This window comes from Sinohyriopsis cumingii, chromosome 11, assembly GCF_028554795.1.
Source record: "Sinohyriopsis cumingii isolate HCF-2022 chromosome 11, ASM2855479v2, whole genome shotgun sequence".
NCBI classification, from domain to species: Eukaryota; Metazoa; Mollusca; class Bivalvia; order Unionida; family Unionidae; genus Sinohyriopsis; species Sinohyriopsis cumingii.
The window spans coordinates 31,394,014-31,412,916 of record NC_142971.1 but is presented as its reverse complement, the minus strand read 5'-3'; the positions used below and the strand labels follow the sequence as shown (position 1 = coordinate 31,412,916).

The following is an 18,903-nucleotide window of genomic DNA, read 5'->3' as shown; positions in this document are numbered from 1 at the left end:
TTGGTATCTATATGGTACAGTACAGGAAGCACGGAGTGTGGTACCTATATGGTATAGTACAGGAAGTATGGAGTTTGGTACCTATATGGTATTCTACAGGAAGCATGGAGTTTGGTACCTATATGGTATTCTACAGGAAGCATGGAGTTTGGTACCTATATGGTATTCTACAGGAAGCATGGAGTTTGGTACCTCTATGGTATTCTACAGGAAGCATGGAGCTTGAGGTCTATATTTCTTTAAGATGGAGTGCAGTAGAATCAATCGTTATTTTTTCTTCTTTTTTATTTGCAGTTCAGCCAACATACAGGAGATATCCAGAGTTTGAAGTCCCAGGTTCTGACGCTGATAAATGAAGTCCAAGAATCTAATGCCAAACTAGATGCCACATCTAAAGCTCTTGAAAAGAAATCTGCTAGGTAAATAAGCTTTGCTGTTACGATATTTACATACGATTGGTGTGCGTAATAATCCCACAAAATTATGGCAAGATCATTTACAAGAATGTTTTGTAGATTGTGTTGTGTGTAGTTTTAATATGTTACATATTTTAGTAAAGACGTTTGCTTGTTTAGAGAATCCAAGAATTAGTTACATAGATAAAGATTAGTAAAATATATAAGGTAGTTTTTGTTGATGCTCATATTTTTTGTGTACATCTGATGAAGGATAGGAAAACTTTGCATTTGAGTAAGTACATCCAGTAGACTTACCCACCTTACCTTTTCACTTGCATGATTTCAATTGCTTTATGTTGTAGTTGATCTATACCATAATAAATCAACAAACATTAGAATGGTCTACACTTTAGAATGGTCTAGACATGATTATGTTATAGACAATAGAATGGTCTACACAATAGAATGATAATAACAATAGAATGTTCTAGACATTAATATGGTCTAGACCAGTGTTTCCCAAAGAGTGGTACTTGTACCACCAGTGGTAAGGTTTCAGGGGGTAGGTGGCAGAAAATAAATCACTAAAATTTGCACTAAGAAAACTCACTATGGCACTGGGAGAAGGGATACACCAACAATATCAATGTCCCAAAAGGGGTATGCAAATGTTATAAGTTTGGGAAAGACATTATAATGGTCAACACAATTGTTGTCTGTTCTGCAGGTACCAAAAAAGCTGCTGATTTTTCATTTTCTTTTCAGTTGTCAGAAATCTTTGACTGAAAGCTTACGTTATCTGAGTTACATGTATCACAATCAAGGTTTAATGTTTATGGTTACGGGTACTTATCAATATATTTATTAAATTTATTAAATTTGGTTACTTTCTTTGTTAATTAACTTTACTAACTAATGTTAATTAACTAATTAACGTTAAAGCTCTGTCCTAAAGGTCATATATTCTATTATTTTGAATTTTTTTACATCACCATGGTAGGCAGGGGACAAAAATGAATTGTATTTGCTTGTTATTATTATTTTTAATGTTGTAAAAATGTTAGCATACACAAAACATGGGTGTCACTTATTCTCTTGACCGCTCCAGTGGCCTAGTGGTTAGAGCATCAGCCTCGGAAGCAAGAGGTCATGGGTTTGATCCCTATCTGAGTCATACCAAAGACTTATAAAAATGGTACTAACAGATTCCTCGCTTGGCGCTCAGCATTAAGAGGTTAGTGTTTGGACTGGTCAGCCTGGTGTCAGGATAATGTGACTGGGTGGGACATCATGCTATATGTCTGCAGCATGATGCCCCAGTGCTAGACATCACTATAAACTGCCACACTGCAGACATCATAGCGATATGACTTAAAAATTGTTAAAGCTACATCAAAAATCCTAATCACACACACACACACACACACATAAACTCATTCTGATGGTGACAGCAGTGTCAACATTGGTTAAGGTTTTGGTTAAAGTTTTTCTGAATAGTCTTAAGCCCCAAACTATCTGATGGATTTCTTTCATGATTGGACCACATAAGTATGCATTGATATTTCATCTCCATGTATCACATCCCTCTGTGTACCCCTTTAGACAATGTATGTCTTTGGCCCTAAACCCTGGAAGGAATAGTTATCATATTTCAACTGTAGAATCAGGAAGATTTCTGTCATATTCTTGCACCTCTCTCCTCCCTCTGACTCTTATACTAGGTCATGGTCATTTAAAAATCTTGCTTAAGTTCTTGGCTCTTGTTTTTCAGTAGGTCTAAGGTCTCAAACTGTCCTTCTTCCAGTTTCAAATTATTAAGCTTTGCCATTTCATATTGATGTATCTTAGCATCCCTATCACCTTCATGTAAGGTCAAGGCCATTTGAAGTCTTGGTTAAGTTTTTGGTAAATGTATAGTCAAGGGTTCCAAACACTGGGTGGGAAGGTTCTCATACTTGAAGTGTAGAATTAGATAACACTGCACTTTATATCCATGCACACCTACCCTCTCTCTGGCCATCATGTAAGCTCAAAGTGGTTTGAAAGCGAAATCATCTTTCAAGCAGGGAAGCAGATGGGACATTAATTCTTTTGAAATTATTATTATTATTATTATTATTATTATTATTATTATTATTATCTGTATTACTGTTGCACAGGGTGGTAGAGTTGGAGCAAAAGCTATTCCAGCAGGGTCTTATGTCGCAGAAGGAAAGAGGTGAGGCAGACATGATAATAGAGTCGCTTCGTACTTCTCTCACCAGCTATGAGGAGGCTTACAAGAGAGAGCAGGCAGATCATGCTGAGACCAAGTAAGACAATCCTAATTACTGTGAATTACAAATTCATCACAAGCATAAGTGGTCTGACCTTGAGCAAAGGAGTTTACTTCAGCTTCCTCTTCACAAATAACCTACTTGTGTTGCTGTAGACCAATCAGAAGATTAAGATTTTCACAGAAATATAATGGACACTTATTTGATGCATATCTTTGTTATGCTCAACATTTTGAAAAGATAGGAGACATTTTCAGAAATTGTCCTCAGCCAAATTTTTGGAGTATCTTGTACTGTAAAAATGTGAACAAAATTTCCTGTGTATCCACAAGTAATTTGTATTCTCCACTGATGCCTTGATGGATGGGCATTCATTTTGATTTCTTGATGAAAACTTAAGTTCTTGTGAACAGATTTCAATGCACTTTGTACATTATTCCCTTTAGCCCTATTAAGGCTTCTAATTATTTTTGGTCAGTAGCTTTAAGGTCAACACCACTGTTCCAACACTAGATTTTGCCAATGCATTTTATTTTCCGAATTTGCCTGTTGATATTATTTCTGGATGTAGCTTAAGTGCTAGATAACAGAATTGAAATATAAATCATACATTTATTTTCATCCGTCCTAGGAAAAACACTCTCTGTTTTGGGGTCAGTAACTCTAAGGTTAAGATCGCTGTTGCAAAAAATAAATCTGGCATCTGCATTTTTCCCTAGACAATAAGTTAAGCACCACATAGTGCATTTGTATGAACTTTTTTATACTTATTCCTTTCGGCCCAATTAGGATCCGCATGTTTGTGAGTGTGCACGTGCTTACAGTTGCATGCCTTCCAGGTCAAGGTTGCTGTTGCTAAAATATATCTGGCCTTTTAATTTCTCATATTTATCTTAGTCTTTTCCTTTCCTCTTCTCCTCTCTTCATGTATGTACCATCAGATTGGGAGAAGGATGCCTTTCTAACTGGAGATACAGTCACTTATTGAAAAACAGGAGGAGGTGATTGTGCAAAGACCACAATCACCAGGATTTTATTCAAGACTGTTTCAGATTTGGAAGGCAAACGGCAAATTGATTCCAATCATTGACCAGTCATCTCTGTCAATTCATTTCACCACCAAAATTTGAGATGGAGACAGCAAGATCAATCCGTCTCTCCATCCAATGGGATGAATATGATGTTAGCCTTGATCTGACTGATGCATATTGTCATGTCCCTATCCACCCTGCATCATGAAATTTCTCAGTTTTGCTTACTGCAACACAATTTAGCATTTCAAAGTCCCACCCTTGGGCCTCAACATCAGCCCATTGCGTTTTTACCAAGATTATTGATTGCTTTGTATTCCTGTTTCGATTGACTTCATTTACAACGATAACAGCATACCTAAACAACATCTGCCAGAAACACATGATAAGTTCTTTTTACCGCAAGGCAGAAATGATCTTTGCTCACTTTTAGATCATCTAGACTTTCTAGTGAACACTGTTCATCCCACAATTTTGTCCATCTGGGTATGGAGTTTATCACCAACCTGAATCTGGTATGGCTTCTTCATGTTCACATAATCAGGATTGTTGAACTAGAGTCAGTTCTCAGATTATTTATTTTGAAAGTGAACTTCATTCTGCTTGGCCGTCATTTTATGCACCCCTTTCAAATGACATTGCTAGCAGAATGGTGCCCCTTTTCAAGTCCCCTCAATCAAAAAGTTATGATAATGCCCAAGATACGATCATTTCTGCATCAGTGGTGCAGCCTAGGTTGGCTTACCATAGGAATCCCACTGGAGAAGCCCCAAGTGGAAATAACAGTATGTACTGATGCCAGTAGGTATGTACAGTTGGAGTGCCTACTTGTTGCCAAACTTAACTACCGTCAGCCACATGTGGGAACCAAGGGAGTGGCCACTATACATCAGCCTTTTAGAAATGAAAGCTGTCATCAATGCCTTTCACTTCTAGAGGGATCATCTCTCAGGCAAAATCATACCTCATTATGTCCAACAATTCTGGTGGTGCATAGCTGCCAACCCTCATGAATTTGATGTAAATTTCACGACTTTTTCAGCAATTCACGGATTCATGCTGCAAGCCAAAAATTCATGAATTCTCCAATTCTCAATTATTTTAAATCTTTAATAAAATAACCAATTTCTAGTTAAGCGCTAGTCGTGATATTCGCAGTTGCCGAAATGGTCCGGTACTGCTGGTCACGATATTAGTAGATCTACAGCCGATTAGTACAGTCGGCCCGGTAACAAGCATTTTGGCCTATTTTTAATCTATATGTATAAGAGTAGTTTTACAAATGCTTTTGAGAGAAACTGGACCCTAAAGGGAATTTCGCACTGCACATACATCACCAACACTGATTTGAGTTACCGTTCAGCATCGCATGTAAGATCTTGAAAATGTCTTCACCACCAAGGAAAAAGAAATGTATTGCTCAAAAAGTGAAGTTTAATTTGGAATATATCAAACATTGGCCATGCATTTTGCCATTAAACATTGATATTCATCATGCTTTTTGCACTCAGTGTGCCATTGCAGAGATGATGTGAGGAAGCACATCAGTTGCAAAAAACACGTAGAAGTTGGGAAAATTAAGAATTCGCATTTTTCAGCACTGGAATATTTTAAGCCATTGGCGGAAGACCTGCAAGCTACCAATGCTGAAGCATTATTTGTGAGTTTTCTTGTCAAACACAATCTACCTTTATCAGCTGGAGACCATGCAAACATTTGTTCCAACAAATGTTTCCGGACTCGAAAATCGCTTCCAAATTTTCCTGTGGAAGAACCAAAAGTGCTGTACCTCCTGTGCATTCCTCACAGCAACTTGAAAGAGTGTTTTCTCTAGTGAGGAAAAATAAGACAGACTTTAGGGCCTCCTTAGCTGCAGAAAATTTGTCAACAATTTTAGTCACCAAGATCTACCAGCAGGCAAGAAGTCCGAACTGTTTAGAAAACAAATTTACGATCAAGCAGTTGAGGAAGTTCAAGTCTGCCACAGTATCATGTCTTGATAAATAAATATTTCTGCATTTATGTAGTGTTTTAGTTTTATATTACGATCTTAATATAGTGTAGTATTGATGGTCAGAGTGGATGGAGTTATTGTCATGGTATTTTTCACTAATTTATGTCCAAATTCATGACTTTCTATCCCTATTTTCACTAATTGTGAGTCTGGAAGGTTGGCAGCTATGGTGGTGACCACCTCCTCAAACTGGGGTATGGGGGCAACATATCACCTAACCCGTGTGTTCTGATTTCATACCAAAGTACAAATCAGACATTTTACTTGTCCAACATTCTATCCAGTAAAAGTTGAGTCCTTCACATGGAATGATGTCTCCATCGATCGGTTTTTACTTGGATCTGTGCACTCTGGGGGCATCCTATGATTTTGCAACAAAGTGGGAATTGCATGTTGCCCAATTTTATTTCTAAAGTTCCAAACACAGAAGCTTGGGCCATGGATGCTCTGTCAATCATTGGGAGGCATTGTGAACATTTGCCTTCCCTAAATCGGTCATGGTGCCAGAAATAATCCGGAAGTTACAGGGTCAGAAATGTAAGATGATTCTGATAGCCCCTCTCATATGGGTTACTGATCTACTCAATCTTGTGATAGATCTGCTCAAGAAGATTCAAAACAACCTGAATCTTCTAAAGCACCATGGTCTTGGGTGTTCATCTTTGCCAGGACCATCTTCTTCTTTAAATTGGGCTCGTTTGGACAGCCTTGTAAGACAAACAGCTTAAACCTTCGATTGTGTAGAGAATCTTGGGTGTAGGAAGGCCCTCCACTCTGAAGGCTTATTAGGGAGAGTGTTTCAATCCCTGAAATGGCAGGCTTTTTCTCTTGCACTTCAAGGAAAAACAGTTGGACCCAATTACTATCAAAGGCTACCACTCCATGATCTCTGAACCTTCTGGCATCATTGCAGATGTGATATTGGGCATGATAAAGATTTCTGATCTTAAGCCAATTTTGGATCTCAATCCCTCACCCTGTTTCCAAATGGAGTCTGTCATGGGTTTTAACATGGCTCAATTCAAATAAATGTTAGCCTTAGCCCAAACTCTACTAAAATTACTATAATGTTTTCAGATAGCTTTTGCTTAGCATGCAGGGTAAGTGAGCTCTGTGCCCTTTCCATCAACCCAAACTATCTTGACACAACCAGGCTTGTAGCCAGAAATAAGTTACCATCTGTCAGTCATCAAAAAGTTGTTATTCACTCACTGTCTTCCGTAGACAGGTCGAGAGCAGCAGCCATGCAAGATCCTGTTTGTGCACTCAAGCACTATTTGAAATGCATGGAGACAAGTCATGGCCTGTGCAAAAGCCTCTTTCCTCCAGTGAAAGCCAGGAAACAGGATTTCTCCAGTCAAGCCTTTGCTTCATGGCTGAAATGAGTTATATGCTCTGAGGCCTCACAAGATCAGAGTTGTCTCATAAAGATTAGAACTCATGAGATTACAGCAGTCTCTGCGAGACTCACATTCAAACAGATCGTTTTGAGCTGAGATAAAAGCTGTTGGCTGGCGTGCATTCAACCTTCTGGAGTTTTTATCTCAGAGATTTCACTTCATAGATGCAAACCTTGAATCTGGTTTGTCCAGTGGTAGCAGCCTAGATGACCACAAGACCCAATTAAAACAACACAACCTACCAGCTTTGCTGGATTTGCCAGTGAAATTTTGTTGGTAGGAAGATTCAATAGTTATCTTCTTAACCATATGAAGGGTCATAGATCAAGTGATCCTCGGCTGTGTAAGTAGGAAAATGAGTTATTGTTTGCATGGGGAATCCAGCCATCATTATCTAGAAAGATACCCAAGGTAAAGGTCGGATACTCAGCATTCCTTCTTCCTGTAACCTATTCTTCTAACATAATGTGATTGGGGAACATATTTGAAAAAGAAAGCAAATTTTTCGGGAAATTATGTTTCTTTGAGAATAGTTACCCAAACACATTACTTAAAAACCCTCCTAATCACACTGCCATACGAGCATTCTCGTTAGTATCTCACTGAGCTAAAAATTGGTGACATCTGGTGGTGGCAAAGTGAGGTAATGGGTTATTGTCATTTCTCTATATGACCTGGGGAGATAAAGATAATTTTTGTCTTTCAGTAGGGCTGGATTCGCTACATAGCAGGATAATAATCCTAATGTAATATAATTGGGTAAGTATTCTTGGAGAAACATGATTGACTGAAAAATTTTGCTTACCATATGCAGACCTGCCAACTGTTATGATTTTGCCTTAAGTCTTATGAAATTTACCTTTAAAATATGGACTTAAGCATACAAGCAAAAACTACTGAAAAAGGATCATTGCTGAAAATTCTGGAATTTTTTTCATCCGTGTTTGATTTTCGATATAGGTTTCATATTAGAAGTAGTGAAATTGGTCAGGGAACCAGGCTAACTTTACAGCATTACGTCAGACACTTTAAACTGCACATATTTGTTCATGTGAAGCATCAACATGAGCAAACTGTTGATCATAGGGCATCCAGTAAGCGATGCATGTTTAAGACAAAAGGGGAAATAAACCTCTTGAAAAGTGTTAATAATTAACACAGAAAAATAAAAAGGAATACTCAGATTCTTGTGAATAAAAGCTGGAAGGGACACAGTTATGTTTATTGGACATCACGTGCCAGTTTGAGTATGACTTGTGGTGGGAAATATGATTGTTGTCATCATGTGAAATGGAAAAAAGAATTTCAAAGAATTACATCAAGTTGAGAGATAGCAACAAGCCATTGAGCTCCATTTGGTTTGGAACTAAAATTTGTGTAACTGTACTAGTGGTAAATAAAGTCTGCGTGTACTTTACAAACTTTTCAGTTGAACATAATGTTTATTATTGCTGCACGTTCTGAATACTAATCTTTTAATTATGTTTCCCAGCTTTACAATAACAATTTATGGTAATTTGTTACACATTACAGAAAACTGGTCAAACTTAGGGAAACAAATCAACTGCCTAACTGAGATGACCTCGTCAGGGTTGGCAGGTCTGCTTATGGACTATAACTTAAGTTCTCTTCAACTCATTTTAAGGAAACTTGATATATGTATTATAATCCTTTTACCTAGGAAAAGGCATGTAAATTTTGGAATCAGTATTTGAAGTTTAGGGTCATAGGTACTAAAAATTTAATTTGCTTTTCCATATGGTTTATGGAAGATAACTTTTCTTTCAATTGATTTCAAGGAAACTTGTTGCATATATTTCCTTGTGCCCAAGAATGAACCCTGAACACCTCAGTTCTTGTGAAATGCAGGCCAGGAACAAATCCCAAGTGAATTTAGATTAACCTAGGAGTAGATTTTCCCTTTTAATGTGTACTCTGAGTATATTGCAGAAAATAAGATTAAAACAACTAACCATAAATTAATGGGGTATTATGTAGCTTATGGTTCTCTTGTTCAAGTTATTTCTTCCCCATTTTGTTCTTATTGCTCAATACCTCAAAATATTTCTCGGCATTAAAATTTTTGGCAATCCGATTTGCTTATTACACTTTTTCTTAAGTTCATTTCTGTCATCTTGCTTCAGTGGAAATATATTTTAGCTTTATGTCAGTGCTTTGGTTCAATTTGGTGCGAGTTCCATGATATTAAATTGCAATAAAGATGAGGGAAAAAATTTACTTAATAAAGGAACAGGAAATTAGTTGTAGTGAGAGCCTGAATCTTATGTACAGTTTGCAGTTCATTTTGATACAGGCAAGCAAATATCTGGATGCCAACAAAAGAAGAACCTTGTACTCCCCTTTAAAACGCTTAAGCAGAGGAAGTGAATATTTAAAGGGCAAGTCAATAACTGCAATTCACTTGCCACTGGGCATGTGAATAATCACAAACATTTTGATGGCCTGCTTTGGATTCCATGTTTGATCTTGTCAGCTTTAGTTTCCACCTGATACGAATATTGGAAAATATATCTGGAATTTGGGCCCCAGGGAAAGCATTCTTTATGTGAATTAGTAACACATAGATATAGTTTAGAATTTTGTATTTTTTTTATATGAATTCTTTGAGTAATCAGAGTACCTTGGCATACATTTTTAAAATACAGCCTTCTCTGTCTACAATGTATGTTTCAATGTAACAGCGAAGTAAATGACTTGTTTACAAAATGTTGCAGGAGACTTTGTGTATTATCAATAAAGCTTTTTTTTCCAGAAAATTTTTCACAGACCTGAAATGTTCATTTAACAAGTTGGTCAATGACTATAAGGAACTTCTTGACACCTTTGACCACTCCAGGGCACAGCAGTCACAACAAGTATGTATTAAATCATTCTACCACTGCCAATCAGACTGTAAGTTAAATCACAGCCATGCAGAAATTAGATCATTCTACCACTGCCAATCAGACTGTAAGTTAAATCACAGCCATGCAGAAATTAGATCATTCTACCACTGCCAATCGGACTGTAAGTTAAATCACAGCCAGTCATAAGTTAGATCATTCTATCACTGCCAATCAGACTGTAAGTTAAATCACAGCCATGCAGAAATTAGATCATTGTACCACTGTCAATCAGACTCTATGTTAAATCACAGGTGGCCATAAGTTAGTTCATTCTATCACTGCCAATCAGATTGTAGGTTAAATTACAGCTGATCATGGGTTTGATCATATCACTGCCAATCAGACTGTAAGTTAAATTACAGCAGGTAATGGGTTTAATCATTCTATCACTGCCAATCAGCCTGTTGGTTAAATTACCGCTGGCCATGGGTTTGATCATTCTATCACTGCCAATCAGCCTGTAGGTTAAATTTCAGCCTTTCATGGGTTTGATAATTCTATCACTGCCAATCAGACTGTAGGTTAAATTACAGCTGGTCATGGGTTTGATCATTCTATCACTGCCAATCAGACTGTACGCTAAATTACAGGCGGTCATGGGTTTGATCATTCTATCACCGCCAGTCAGCCTGTAGGTTAAATTTCAGCCTTTCATGGGTTTGATCATTCTATCAATGCCAATCAGACTGTAGGTTAAATTACAGCCGGTCATGGGTTTGATCATTCTATCAATGCCAATCAGACTGTAGGTTACATTTCAGCCTTTCATGGGTTTGATCATTCTATCACTGCCAATCAGACTGTAGGTTAAATTACCGCTGGTCATGGGTTTGATCATTCTATCACTGCCAATCATACTGTAGGTTAAATTACCGCTGGTCATGGGTTTAATCATTCTATCATTGCCAATCAGACTGTAGGTTAAATTACAGCTGGCAATGGGTTTGTTCATTCTATCACTGCCAATCAGACTGTAGGTTAAATTACAGCCGGTCATGGGTTTGATCATTCTATCACTGCCAATCATACTGTAGGTTAAATTACAGCCTGTCATGGGTTTGATGTGGGGACTCAAATCAACATGAGATCAACATGTAAACTAGTACATTGGCCCAAGAACCACATCACTGTAATCTTTTCATACAGCAAAAGCAGCTCTTTCAAAAGGTAGACACTTAAAATGTGGAAAACAAAAAGTGAACAATATAACAATCAAAGTTTTATCAAAACTGGCTGGCATTGAAGAAAAAGATTGGCATTATTAATTATTTTTAAAATTCATAGTGTCGTTGTGGGCTGCTTGCAGCATGTTCGAGACCACTGGCTTAGATCATTCTACCACTGCCAATCAGACTGTAGATTAAATCACAGCTAGGCTGAATATATATATATATATGTATATATATATATATATGTATATATACCCTGTACTTAGAAGTTAGTTTATTATTATCTCAAATTATATTTTCAAAGGGGAACTGTTATGTAGAATTCAAACCAGAGGATGCAAAATGCATTAAAACAGTGAAAAATTGCATTGCGTACCAGGCATGAAACACAATAATTCCTAAAAACCTATCCCTGGAAGGAAATTCTGTCTCATAAATCTCTTTGTTGTTGCTGTCTTTGTTAGCATGTGAATGGGGGAAACAATTATTTTGTGGTTTCATTTCAGTATGTAATATTAAATATTTGTTAAGAAAGCTATATACATCAACACCGATTGTATGGGTCCACAGAAATACAGTGGTGTAAATTAACATATTGGAGGAGTTCATTTTGGAATGTAAATAATGTACATAGTGTGTGCATAGTAATTGCCTTTGAAATGACATGTGCAAATCCTGAATAAACAATGATCTCAGATTCTTGGAAGGGCAATAATCTGTTGAAATTATTATTTACTATTTGTATTTGGAAAATTCATGAAAGTTATTTTTCTTATAATGATTGACCTCTCTATTTGATATACACTTCACTAAAAAATATAAATAAACCTTCAGTATTTATCTTGATCTGATTTCAGTCCACTGTGTAATTTTTTAAAAAATCTTGCATTCTCAAGAATTTGGTTTTGTGTTATTTAACTATCATAACAATGAAAATTGTCTGATGAAATATGACATTTAATAAACACAGGTACTCCTTAATCAAATTACCTTTTAATAATAATAATAATAATAATAATAATAATAATAATAATAATATCTACATGGAAAAAATATTTTTGATGAAGTTGTGGGCTTGATTTCAATTTTACCTATAGGCTATATTTAAAAGAAATTTAATATTGAGCAAGGGATCAAATTATTGAATACTATTTTGAAACAATTCAGATAGAAAACTGGTTTTTGAATATTCACTTGTTTATCCTGTGAGTTAGGCAGCATGTTTGGAAAAGAAACAAAGAAATTGAAATGTAAACTATGCAATGTTGAATTAATTACTTTACAAATGGAACAAATTAAAACATGCTAAATCACCTGTATATCAAATTATGACTCGCATGGAAATGATAATGTCAGAATTCAGAATAGTCACACTGCTCACATGACCATTTCTGTTCACTATACTTTTGAAAAGGTAATATGTAATTTTGGAAGTTGGTGATGAACATGATATAGCATTATATCAACAATGAATAAAGTCTTTATGTATCGTTCAGGAAGAGCTAAACAAAATGTGTGCACTGTTGTTAAATATTTGTTCTGCCAGATGCACTTTTAGTCAGTCCTGCAAATAGCCAACCCAAAGAGTCCAACATCCAATTTGGTCATTTTATAATTGGTCAAAAAATCTGTCCTGTCAGACATGCCTGAAGTGTACTAATGTGACAAATTCTGGAGACCTGCACACAGTGTATCAAAAATTGTATTAGCCACATGTCTGTGGGATCTTGATTGTGAACAAATCACTAACCAAAGAATTGTTTTAGCTGCTCCCAGATTTAGTTTAACAGATAATCAAGTTCTGCCCTTTACCCTCTGTATTCAGCAATAATAGAACAGTTGAGTTTCTTCAGAGCCTGAAGATAAATGGGAAATATAACACTTGTATACATATCTCCTTCAGATATATATTTTTCATTTGAATCTCCAGAGAATGTATTTGAGACCCCTACAGTGTCATTGTATTAGATTAAGATGATTCAGAGTTTTTTTGGTTTGGCTGACAGGAAAATTTGATTCTTATCAGCTCTATAAATTATGCATTTGATAATAATTTATAATTATAATTCAGAATCCGCAGAGTGTGGAGGAAATAAATCGTTTGGCAGCTCAGATAATTGCAGCTGAGGAAGCCATTGCATATCGTGATGAGCAGATCAAGGAACTAAAGGAACTGAATGCCAAACTGAAGGATGAATTAGAAACCACTGTACCAGTCCTGAAGGCTCAGGTTAGTTATTGTACCATGCCTTTTTTTTTGTGAAAAGCAAGGAACAGAGTATCCATGTTGCCATACATCCCTCCAACAAAAACTTTTGTTTCTGCTTTATAACTTAAATCCATTTGGAATTAAGGAATTAAACTTTGCCCCATGTTTTCAAAAGTTTTTAAACAAGAAGATCAAGCTCTTGTTCCAAGTCCCAAAACTTTCAGTCTACAATTTAAAATGAAACTTGTATGGTTGTGCAACGTCATTAGAAGGTATGTTATCTACCTTATTTAGGATCATATTTTTAAGGTTAATTAAAGTTGTTGTTTAAAATTTGAAGTTTAATGTCATGATTTCCATCCCAGTCTTTAATTTTCATAACAATTAAGTTTGAATCACAGAACTATAGGATATTTTATGCTTTAATAAAATTTTCCTTTTTGCTCTAAAGCTTATGATCTAAGATGAATGAAACTTGGTATATTTGTATATCATCAATATAAGATGGGCTTCATTACATATTTGGGGTCCTAATTTAAAGGATGAGTTCACAGGTATGAATTTCATAGTTGCCTTTTTTTCTGATTTGCTATTTGAGCTTTCGGGGGGAACCTTACATGTCTTGATGATGGCATCTCGTGTATCATAGTCAATATTTTATCTTCAAGCTTATCATCTCTGATTGGGGACACCGAGTGGTCTAAAGTGCACACCATTAAGGATAACTGACATCTCACCTCAGTCTGCGTGGGTTTGCGTCTCTGGCTCGGCCAATGTGGGAATGTGAGAAAGCTTTCTGGTAGCTTCTCATGGGTCAGTGGGTCTTTCCATGGTTCTTCCTCCACCATTTATACTGGCCGCCATATATAGCCTATCTTGTGCTGAAAAATGGCGTTAAACCCTATAACAGCAACATCATCACTGATTAATTTCTGTCCCATTTTTTTGCTTTTATTTGAATGCCATTTGAGAGAGAGAGAGAGACATGAAACGTGGTTACTTTTCATGTCTGCATAGTAATTGTATAACCTCGTCACATAGGTAACCATCCAATTTCTGAATTGTATACTTTTTATGACCTTACCACAGATTTGTGTACTTTTTATGACCTGACCACAGGAGGCGGGGGACAATTCACTTAATTTGCTTGTTATGATAATTCTTTTGTTATGAAGTAAACCTGTCACTTGTTTGGTAGTGTTGTTGTTATTGGCATGGGTGTTAGTGCCAAGTTACATGTATCATGTTTCTGTTAGTGTTGCTACCATTGTTGTTGGCATACATGTCAGTGCCAAGCTCCATTCATTTGAATTTACTGTCAAGCAACTTTAATGAAACTTCATGGATATATTCTGATAATTCAGGAGGTCTCATCCGTTGCAAAAATAGCTAACAAGGATATTTTTCCAAAATTGTTTTAGTTAAATCTTGTATTTAGCTCATTTATCTGTCACTGAGCATGATCTTGACATAGAGTGATTAAGAATAAGTGATATTGTCAACATCAAAAAACTTATTGTATTTCAGAAGCTGTGATCTCTGGTTCATCATGACGTTTGCTAAAATAAAATGAAAGGAGTATGGAAACATTTATCATTTCAGTTTGAAAAATCAAAAAGTTTTCTACTTCGCATGAAATTGCACATATTTCAAAAGGTTTCAGTGCAATAGTACGCATAATTTGAGGCAAGTGAATGAAACTTTAGTTGCCCAGGAAATGATTTAAACTCTGAACAAATTGCAGGATACAAGATTTTTTTCCAACTGATAGTTGAATTATCCAAGACTATAGTATGTATCATAAATAAATTACAAGCTCAGGTATGCAAAATACTGGCTATCAAAGTGATTGTGCCTTGATGCCTTTGTGTAATAATGTTTTGCATGTATTAAAGTTATCTACACCTAAAGTAGCCAGCCCAGGCCTTTACTGTGTGGATACAAATTTAGCCAGCATAGGCCATTACTGTGTGGATACACATTTAGCCAGACAATGTCTTTACTGTGAGGAAAGAAATTTAGCCAGACAATGTCTTTACTGTGGGGATACACTGTTAGCCAGCCTAGTTCTGTGGGGATAAAAAATTTGTCAAATTGCAGATCACTTTCTTATTGTAAAAAGACCCCTAAATTTAGATCAGTTACTCATTGTTTGGAAAGAAATAGATTTTCATGTTCCTTGTTTGCCTCAATCAGTGTACTGAAGTAAAATGTCAGTGCTCTGTATATTAAAATCATTTTTATTTTAGGATGATACATTTTTTGTAAGATTGTGTCAGCATCTTTTCTTGTTTCTTTCCGCAGGCTGATATTTGGAAGCAGGATTTTGATGCAGAGAGAGAGGCACGTGAAATGCAGCATACAGAGAAGGAAAGAATCTTAACAGACATGAAGAATTTAGAAATCCAAAACCAGCAGCTGATTGAAGAGATCGAACAATTGTCAAAGAAATCTCTGGCAGAGATGCAGCAGCGGCATGCCCATGGTGGCACCACTTATCAGCGACAGGTTCAGAACCAACTACAGCCTCAGCAACATCATCAGTACCAGAATCAGCCATCAGCTAGATACACACCACAGATTCCTGGTCATCTTGTCAATAGTGAACTAACCAATCAGGGAGTAAGAATGGGTCAGCAGTCTCCCTCACTTAGTCAGGTGTGTTTCTTGTAAAAATAGTTAATACAATTCTGATTTGGAGCCATGGGTGGCAGAGTGGTCTAAAGCGCTTGCCTTTATTGATCACTGTCATCTCACCTCTGTCCAGCTGGGTTCAGGTCTAAGGCTTGGTCAGTGTGGGTATGTGAAAAAGCTGCTAGTAGCTTCCCGTGGGTGGGTGGTTCTTACTGAGGTTTTCCCCAGGTTATTCCTCCACCAGTTATACTGGCCACCATATTTAGCATATCTAGCCCTGAGGAGTGGTGTTAAACCCAAAACAAAAACAACAATTCTGATTTTGCATGAAAGTTTAAAACGTGTTACTTAAATCTGCTGTCCTCCCTTTTTGTTACAAATTTTAATGTCAGTAACTTATAAGATGAAATTCATAATATATGTCCCTTGATTTATTATTAAAGAAATATTGTTCATGGAAAGATTAGTTGATAATATACCATGGCACTCTTTAAATTCTCCAACCATATTGACACCATAATACTGTACATCAGAGATTAGTTGATAATATACCATGCCACTCTTTAAATTCTCCAACCATATTGACATCATAATACTGTACATCAGAGATTAGTTGATAATATACCCTGCCACTCTTTAAATTCTCCAACCATATTGACACCATAATACTGTACATCAGAGATTAGTTGATAATATATCCTGCCACTCTTTAAATTCTCCAACCATATTGACACCATAATACTGTACATCAGAGATTAGTTGATAATATATCCTGCCACTCTTTAAATTCTCCAACCATATTGACACCATAATACTGTACATCAGAGATTAGTTGATAATATACCCTGCCACTCTTTAAATTCTCCAACCATATTGACACCATAATACTGTACATCAGAGATTAGTTGATAATATACCCTGCCACTCTTTAAATTCTCCAACCATATTGACACCATAATACTGTACATCAGATTAGTTGATAATATACCATGCCACTCTTTAAATTCTCCAACCATATTGACACCATAATACTGTACATCAGAGATTAGTTGATAATATACCCTGCCACTCTTTAAATTCTCCAACCATATTGATATCCTAATCTTGCACAATACTTTCATCCACTGGCTATTGTCTTTATCAGTTTTAGTGATTTCTTGTAGTGTTGTTAATATAGGGCATTGTTAAGTTCTGGTTATGTGGACAGTTTTAATGGCATTGTTAAGTTTTGGTTATGTGGACAGTTTCAATGATTTCTTGTAGTGTTGTTAATAAAGGGCATTGTTAAGTTTTGGTTATGTGGACAGTTTTAGTGATTTCTTGTTGTGTTGTTAATAAAGGGCCTTGTTAAGTTTTGGTTATGTGGACAGTTTCAATGCTTTCTTGTAGTGTTAATAAAGGGCCTTGTTAAGTTTTGGTTATGTGGACAGTTTCAGTGATTTCTTGTAGTGTTAATAAAGGACATTGTTAAGTTTTGGTTATGTGGACAGTTTTAGTGATTTCTTGTAGTGTTGTTAATAAAGGGCATTGTTAAGTTTTGGTTATGTGGACAGTTTCAATGATTTCTTTTAGTGTTAATAAAGGGCATTGTTAAGTTTTGGTTATGTGGACAGTTTTAGTGATTTCTTGTAGTGTTGTTAATAAAGGGCATTGTTAAGTTTTGGTTATGTGGACAGTTTTAGTGATTTCTTGTAGTGTTGTTAATAAAGGGCATTGTTAAGTTTTGGTTATGTGGACAGTTTTAGTGATTTCTTTTAGTGTTGTTAATAAAGGGCATTGTTAAGTTTTGGCTATGTGGAAGCATGATAAATAGTAGGATCAGAAGTACTCTTTCCATGGTATGTTTAGACACCTGGATAGCTGTTACATGAATGTGTAAGTACATGTATATTAGTGCAACATTATCGATTCAGACAAGTCCCAGTCAAAATACTTTTGCTGGGTTTTTTGGGGGTAACTAAGTGTGTTATGTGTTATTAGGATTTTTTAACATAGCTTTAACAATTTTTCAGTCATATCGCTATGATGTCTGCAGTGTGGCAGTTTACTGTGATGTCTAGCACTGGGGCATCATGCCGCAGACATGTAGCATGATATCCCACCCAGTCACATTATCCTGACACCGGGCCAACTAGTCCTTACACTAACCTCTTAATGCTGAGCGCCTAGTGAGGCAGCTGTTAGTACCATTTTTGTAAGTCTTTGTTATGACTTAGCCAGGGTTCGAACCCACAACCTCTCACTTCCGAGGCAGACACTCTAACCACTAGGCCACCGGAGGGGTAGTGTTGTAAACATTTATTGTATTAAGAAGAGGCTTAGGTTGGCCTGAGATTGCTGATGTATCCCTTATAGTCATTGCCCCTATTGGCCAAGTGGTCTTAGGCACTTGGCTTTTCAGATTACTGACAACTCCTTTATCACATAAGTTCAAGTCATAGGCTTGGCCAACATGAGTATGTGGGAAAGCTTGTCATTAACTTCCAGTGGGTGGCCGAGTGGTCTAAAGCACTCTCCGTTATGGATCACTGTCATCTCACCTCTTTCTGCATGTGTTTGAGTCTCAGATTCAGCCAATGTGAGTATGTGAGAAAGCTTGCCAGTAGCTTCTCACGGGTCAGTGGTTCTTTCCAGGGATTTTCCCTGGTTCTTCCTCCGCCATTAATACTGGCCGCCATATATAGCCTATCGTGTGCTGAAAAATGGCATTAAACCCTATAACAACAACAAAAGCTTCCAGTGCAGTGGTGGTTCTTTCTGGGGTTTTTCCTCTACAAAATTATACTTCCTGCCATGTATGCTCCATTATGTACTGAAACTGGCATTAAACCCATAACCAACCAAATGTAAGAGCAGTTGGGCAAGA

General features: G+C 36.6%; 1 protein-coding gene across 2 annotated transcripts in view; it reads left to right on the top strand.

Moving 5' to 3' along the window:
* Window positions 1-18,903, top strand: part of LOC149787854 (uncharacterized) — a 136,402-nt gene that overhangs the window by 106,263 nt on the left and 11,236 nt on the right. For both annotated transcript variants that reach the window (XM_089974078.1, XM_089974077.1), the window contains exons 8-12: window positions 295-419; window positions 2,558-2,710; window positions 9,893-9,995; window positions 13,266-13,424; window positions 15,708-16,061. In XM_089974078.1, coding sequence (XP_089830204.1) covers window positions 295-419; window positions 2,558-2,710; window positions 9,893-9,995; window positions 13,266-13,424; window positions 15,708-16,061 — 894 coding nt within the window. The remainder of the gene's footprint in view (window positions 1-294; window positions 420-2,557; window positions 2,711-9,892; window positions 9,996-13,265; window positions 13,425-15,707; window positions 16,062-18,903) is intronic.